Source organism: Sinocyclocheilus anshuiensis, unplaced genomic scaffold (genome assembly GCF_001515605.1).
Source record: "Sinocyclocheilus anshuiensis isolate Anshui unplaced genomic scaffold, SAMN03320099.WGS_v1.1 scaffold2436, whole genome shotgun sequence".
NCBI lineage: Eukaryota > Metazoa > Chordata > Actinopteri > Cypriniformes > Cyprinidae > Sinocyclocheilus > Sinocyclocheilus anshuiensis.
In genome coordinates this window covers 12662-20124 of record NW_015546184.1, presented here as the reverse complement: position 1 = coordinate 20124, position 7463 = coordinate 12662, and the positions used below count along the sequence as shown (strand labels likewise).

At 41.9% G+C, this 7463-nt stretch overlaps 1 protein-coding gene across 1 annotated transcript in view; it reads left to right on the top strand.

The window, feature by feature from the left end:
- Window positions 1-5057: 5057 nt before the first annotated feature.
- The window catches only part of LOC107701391 (interferon regulatory factor 8-like), an 11255-nt gene continuing 8849 nt past the window's right edge, over window positions 5058-7463 (top strand). The window contains exons 1-3 of the mRNA XM_016503391.1: window positions 5058-5299; window positions 5892-6075; window positions 6271-6359. Coding sequence (XP_016358877.1) covers window positions 5132-5299; window positions 5892-6075; window positions 6271-6359 — 441 coding nt within the window. The 5' untranslated portion in view covers window positions 5058-5131. The remainder of the gene's footprint in view (window positions 5300-5891; window positions 6076-6270; window positions 6360-7463) is intronic.

Here is a 7463-nt window from a genome sequence, read left to right as displayed (position 1 = left end):
CTAAAAACGACAATAACATTGGCTGGCGACAGCCTATGATGGCATTACCCTGCACGATCACAGTATAAAAGGGCGCCGGGATAACACGTCATCCACTTCTAGTTTTCCAGCATGGCAAGGAAACTAGAGGACGCAGTGTCTCGTTCCCTTCTCAGGGAACCATGGTTACATACGTAACCTGAGACGTTCCCTTTCGAGGGAATTTCGAACTGCGTCCTCTAGGGGGCGCTATGGGGAACGGTATACCCATGCCACCATGCTGAGGGGAGTGCATGCCAGAAAACCACAGCGAGCACTAAGTACCAACTCTACCATAGCCATGGGAGTTGCCCCAAAGGATGTCTTGACGGCTGTCAGTGACATTATCCCCTTCGGCCAAGGGCCTGAGCTGCATACCCTAAAAGAACCTACTGTTAAGGGCTGGGCTAGGAGGCCCAAGCCTAGGGCAGAGCTCAAGGCTTGGAATCAGAAGAAAGAGATTCCTTTAAGGGGATACGGCCAGGTGTCTAAAAAAAACACACCAGACCCTGGCCTTTCACCCAGGGGGACTACCACCGGTTCTGAATAAACCTGCTCAAGGAACTGACTCGACCGATCTTAGGTAGCAACACCCTGCTCAGAAATGTATCAACAGAGATACATTAGTTGAGTGGAGCCCAAGGCGAGAACCGGGGCCTAAGCCAACTCAGAGAAAGGGAACAAGGCTGACAGCGCGTAACCCTTACCATACAAGATTTTAGAAAGTACGCAGAGTGCTTAGCGTGCACACTTACCACAACGTGGATTTTAGAAAGAGCACTCAGACACTCAGTCGGAAGCGACAGGCTCAAAGACAACCCTCTGAGGTGCAGCTGGACACGGTCTCATGCTCTCTATCCCGATAGAGAGCATCGGTCCCGTATAACCAGACCCGAATGGTCTAAGCGAGACTAACTATCAAGGCGGCCTACAGAAGGCCGAACCCTTGATTACACTGTCTAACTGGAGCTCTGGTGAGTGGAGGCCTCAGCAGATTAACTCTCTAAATGAGAGGAGGCCAAACCTACTCAACATAAAGACCGTTTATCAGGGCGGCCCCTCAGAGGAATGACAGTTTATCACAGCAGCCTCAAAAAGGGCCGTACACTTGATGTCACCATCTAGATGGAGTTCAGGTGAGCGGAGGCCTCAACAGAACGACTAAGCGAGAGGAGGCCAAACCAGTTCACCAAAAAACATGACTATCAAGGCGGCCTCAAAAAGGACCTCACACTTGATGTCACCATGTAGTTGGTGCTCCAGTGAGTGGTCTAAGTGAGACTAACTATCAAGGCGGCCTACAGAAGGCTGAAAACCTGATTACACTGTCTAACTGGAGCTCTGGTGAGTGGAGGCCTCAATAGATAAACTGTCAAAATGAGAGGAGGCCAGACCTACTCAACAGAGGGACTGTTTATCAAGGCGGCCTCACAGAGGGCCGAACACTTGGTTCCAAGTCTAGCTGGAGCTCAGGTGAGCGGAGGCCTCAGCAGAACGACTCTCTAAGCGAGGGGAGGCCAAACCTACTCAGCATAAGGACCTTCTGTCAAGGCGGCCCTACAGAGGGCCGAAAACTTGATTCCAAGTCTAGCTGGACCATGTAGCTGGGGCTCAGGTGAGCGGAGGCCTCAGCAGAATGACTCTCTAAGAAGAGGAGGCCAAACCAACTCAACCATATGACAGTTTATCAAGGTGGCCTCAAAAAGGGCCGTACACTTGATGTCACCATCTAGATGGAGCTCAGGTGAGCGGAGGCCTCAACAGAAGGACTCTCTAAGCGAGAGGAGGCCAAACCTATTCAGCATAAGGACTTTTTGTCAAGGCGGCCCTACAGAGGGCCGAACACTTGATTCCAAGTCTAGCTGGAGCTCAGGTGAGCGGAGGCCTCAGCAGAATGACTCTATAAGAAGAGGAGGCCAAAGCAACTCAACCATATGACAGTTTATCAAGGCGGCCTCAAAAAGGGCCGTACACTTGATGTCACCATCTAGATGGAGCTCAGGTGAGCGGAGGCCTCAACAGAACGACTCTCTTAGCGAGAGGAGGCCAAACCTACCCAACAAAGACTGTTTATCAAGGCGGCCCCACAGAGGGCCGAACACTTGATTACACTGCCTAACCAGAGCTCAGGTGAGCGGAGGCCTCAGCAGAATGACTCTCTTAAGCGAGAGGAGGCCAAACCTATTCAACAAAGACTGTTTATCAAGGCGGCACCACAGAGGGCCGAACACTTGATTCCAAGTCTAGCTGGATGGAGCATATCGCGAAGCATGTACTCAAGAGTACTAGCCCCTACGAGAAGGACCCGCAAGTCCTGAGGTTGCAGTGTTATACTGGGGACCTGATGCTGGGATGCTTCCTCCAAAGCCCAGGCTGCATGTCCAAGCCGAAGATGAGGGCTTTCACCAGCCTGGAACAAGAACCGATGAGTGAAACCATCACTGTAATCGGTCGAACCTCACAAAAACAGAACAGGTCCGAGTAGCGCTGCAGAGAAAGGCTGGCATCGAATACACAAGAACTAGCAAAATAAAATGGATAGTACTCACGTATGCCCTGCCATTCAAACAAGATGCATCCTGAAGGGGTTTGGATGGCAGGGAGGGAGCCTTAAGAGAAGATGTCTCCCCCATAGAGAGATAGCAGGCCAGCATCTCTTCAACAGGGGGCATCTTCTCATAACCATTCTCACGCATCCCCTCGATGTTGGCATACATGGAATGGATGTCTCTTTTTATTATTATTATTATTATTTTACTTCAAGTCGGAGTACAGTATAATGTGGTTATCTGCTTTGTTTTTTTTAGAAGGACATGATATAAATCATCTGTCCAACAACTGCAGACAGATCCACACTATACACTTCTTATATAAACAAAAGGAAATTACTGATAGGGAGAAATATCCCGACAGGTCCTTTCCATGTTCTCACCGCGACCGCAACGCGCAGCATGCATTCAGCTCCCGCGGGAGCTAAAATCCGCCCAACCGCAGATTACCTCGGAAATCAAGCGAGAACGAAAACCGCTGCCGCGAATGCGTCGCTATTCCCACGAGAGGCGAACACACTCATGCAAACGCTAACGTTACCTACAAACTCGGGCAAATGGTGAAGTACTCACATCCTCCTCAGCAGTCCTGCGAATGCATCACGATGAGCACAAGCTGCCTCCTCGTGAGACGAGCGCGTTCAATTCATGCTTATCCCTCACAAGAAATAAGCAATGAATACAGAGCGCATCCAACTCCCTCGAATGCTGAACGCGCTTGCTCTTCACCACACACACACAGCTCACGAGCCGTGTGAAACTGCAGGTATCAGAGCAAAGCCTCTAGCGAGAGAACATGCACTCCTAGTGGTGTTTAGCTTAACGCTAACATAAACAAATGGTCAGTGAAGACAAAGAAAGTGGATGACGTGTTATCCCGGCGCTCTTTTATACTGTGATCGTGCAGGGTAATGCCGTCATAGGCTGTTACCGGCAAATGTTATTGTCGTTTTTAGATATATGCTTCAGACACCGGTCACGCTGAAAGGCGTTCCTCATAACGCCCCCTAGAGGACGCAGTTTGAAGTTCCCTTGAAAGGGAACTGGCTCAACTCACCCCGGTCTCCCCTATACACAGTATATAAAAATAACAGTTTGCAAATTTTATTGCAACCACAAAACAATTAAACCACAGCTTATGTTTGCCTTTAACTATGTTAATGTGGGATGCCTTATATAAAGTGATGGATCTGGCTTAGCTAAAACAACAACAAAGTAACTTCTTCATTAAGAAACACATAGATATAAATGTTGTATTATTCCCTTGTTGCCACTGCAGTGTCAGCTCTTGTTCCTTTTTCACAGTTCTTCACTGTTCTGCACAATATTTATGTGATGATTTGCTAGCCATATACAATTAAGCAACATGGTAAATATTACAATGATTTCATTGTCTTTTTCCAAAGACCAGGTTAAAAATAAATAAAATAAAATAAATGAATGAAGTATATTGTTTTATAAATGGATTGTATTAGCATACAATTTAGCCATACCATTGCCCACCCCTACTTCACACCGTTGAACCAATAATAATGTCTTGTTTTGATTTGTCGTGTCATGCTCAACTTCCTCTCACATCGTCTTAAAGAGAGAACTCCTTCACGACGACCACTACCTGTGCTCATATCCTCAAACACACCACCAGCATGCAACCTTACCTTTCCAAGATCCGCTTTTTATGGTTTCCACATGATCTTTAAACTTCATGACAGCAGGTTAGATGTGGCTGTGACATGAGACGTTAACCATTTCAGAACATTCCACCACAATCAGGCTTTATTTGACTGTTCATTATTAAATGTAAATGCATAAATGTAAATCTATAAATGCTCTGATGATTAACAACAATCATTTAAGTTATTGTTTGTGCTGTAGTTACATGTAAATATATATATATTTTTATAAGTATCTAATTTAGAAATAATGTTAATCTACATTCTAACATGTTTCATGTTGGATAAAATAGACAACTGTTTTTAATAGGCCTAATTATGTTTTGTGAGCTGAATGGTTACAGTTTATGTACAGTATATCTGAATTGCAATATAATATATAATCTTGCATATACTTTAATTTTACTTCTAGTCAGATTATTATACCATTGCTACTGATTGATGTTTTTATTTTTCCAGATTAACCGCCAATGCTATAATCAAATTAAACCAGAGTTTATTTATTTATTTATTTATTTATCTCATGACCCCATCTGTGGGACATTCAGGAGAGTTTAATGAATTGTGTTCAGATATCAACGGGATGAGCTTGTAAAGTCCCTTTCCCCTCTTTCCCCTCAGATCACTTCACACACCTCCAGAGCTGGATAGAGATTTCTTGTAAATGCCTCCGCTTCATAGAATCTAATTTACATATTCATACGTTGCCAGCCCTAAGGCATAGTGATTGGACGTCTGGGCGTTGCGCTGGCCAATCCGCTCTCATGACATTCTCCGTTCTTCACTTCAGCGGGTGTCTTTTATAAATAAAGCGGCGTGGATGGTTGTGAATGTGAATTATTCCTCATCAGCCCGCTGTAACGACTTTAGAGTTAAGTAAGAGTGTAAAAGATGAATCCGGGTGGTCGCAGACTGAAACAGTGGCTTATAGAACAGATCAACAGTAACACCTATAATGGACTGCTATGGGAGGATGAGATCCGCACCATGTTCAGAATCCCCTGGAAACATGCGGGAAAACAAGACTACAACCAGGAGGTGGATGCGTCCATCTTCAAAGTAAGCATTTAATTTATTATATATATGTGGCTACGACTACTACTACTACTACTACTACTACTACTAATAATATTATTATTTTTGTTGTTGTCGCTGTTTGATAAAAGTATATACTTTTGTAATATGTAGATGATAAGATTATGTTTATTTAGATAATTTATTTAGACAATGGCATATGATATGCAAAAGTTTGACACGAATATTACATCTAACTTAAATGTGCAATGCTTTATTTTAAATGATGTTAACATGAACTAATGGACAGTTACCTCTGTTGAGATTTTGTCACAGTTTGACAAGACTTTCACCCTCATGCAAGCCTATTTTTACAGTAATTATCCAGTAATTAGTAATTATTTAGCTATAATTTATTTGTAATTCATTATAATTATAATTTATTACTAAATTAATTTTAACTAAATTATATTTTATATTGTTGTTACATTAATGATGTTTTTGCCTGCTTGTCTGTTCTAAAATATAATGAAGTGTGCACTGTATTCAGCCCCGCAGTTACTTTATAAGTCTTTTTTTTTTTTTTGTAGTAATTCAGATGTTGTGGTGGTGTCTGACTAAGCATGTGTTTTCACAGGCGTGGGCGATATTTAAAGGGAAGTTTAAAGAGGGGGATAAAGCTGAACCAGCAACATGGAAGACCAGATTGCGCTGTGCACTCAACAAGAGCCCAGATTTTGAGGAAGTTACTGACCGATCCCAGCTTGACATCTCTGAGCCTTACAAAGTGTACCGGATTGTGCCAGAGGAGGAACAGAAGTGTACGTGTGTGCTTTGTTTTTCTTTTCCAAGAAACATTAGAAATAGCACAGAGACCAATTCTTACGCAGACATGCATTAATAGAAGTTCAGTGACTCTGCAGAGTGAATATTATGTAATGTTATGTAAGTCGTGTCATATTATGTAATGTCTTTACAAATTTAGTTAATTAGTGTCATTATATTTTATTTTGTAGTGGGTAAAGGCACAGTCTCTGCTCTTTCTGGCTGCAGCACTGATACTGAAATGGGCTGCTCACCAAACCTGGATGAACTTCTTAAAGAGGTATTGCCATTTATCCACAGGGTGTCCGCGGGTCCTTAAAAAGTCTTAAAATGTCTTAAATAACGTTTTCCTAATATAAGGCCTTAAAAAGTCTTACAATGTCTTAAATTCGGATTCGATGGGTCTTAATTATTTTTGGTCTCATTACCGCTCAAATATCTTCAGTCTGACGGACCTAATGACTTTACAATCATTGGACAGACCGAAGATTTTTTCTTCCTGCAGTAAGTTACTGCGTCATCAGAGAGAATTGCAGTAAGTTAGCAGAATACAGAATACAAGCTCGCGCTGAAGCTCACTCTGTTTGTCTCGAGACTTCAGAATGCAGCTTATGTCTGGATTGCAAAGATAAATTTTGTTGATACTGATTTCATTTGCTTGGTAACAGCCCAAATGTCTTATTCTTCTTCACTGATTAAATGTAAGAATTTGACTCAAAAGATAATGCACACTTTATAAAAAAATGGCTTTATAAAGGTAAAATGCCCATAAAAGGTAAAAATCTATTTAAATTTATCTGACCACCACACAGAATATGAAGAATATCAAAAACTTTAGGAGTCAGCTGTCCACGAAAGTCCTTAAGATACTAGCATGATAACACACTCAATCAGTTGAATGAATGACTCAATACTCACTCATTAAGTGACTTACCGCCACTTACCGGTAGTTCAGTTGAGAAGTTTGTTAAAAAAAAAGGCATTTTTCCCCTCAACATTTCTTATTTGTATATTCATAAATGCATTTAAAACATTAATCTCATAACATTATTTATTGCAGCTGTAATTATTGTTATTTGCAGTGTAAATTATTTAATCTGACTGGTAGCAGCCCTATAGTGTATATTGAATTTATTGATAAATTGTAATAATTTGACATGTAAGATGATGAATACATCTAAAAAGGTTAAAAAATAGGCCTTTGTAAAGGTAAATATGCAGATTTAAGTATGTAAAAGCTGATAGAACACTGATGAAAATATTACTTCAGAATAAATGATTTACTCCATCAAAAATCTCAGTGATGCAGTTATTTTGCAGGGATATTCTGTATGGAATATTGTCTGCTGACATGAAAAGTTCACTGTATATCATAGTAATAAAT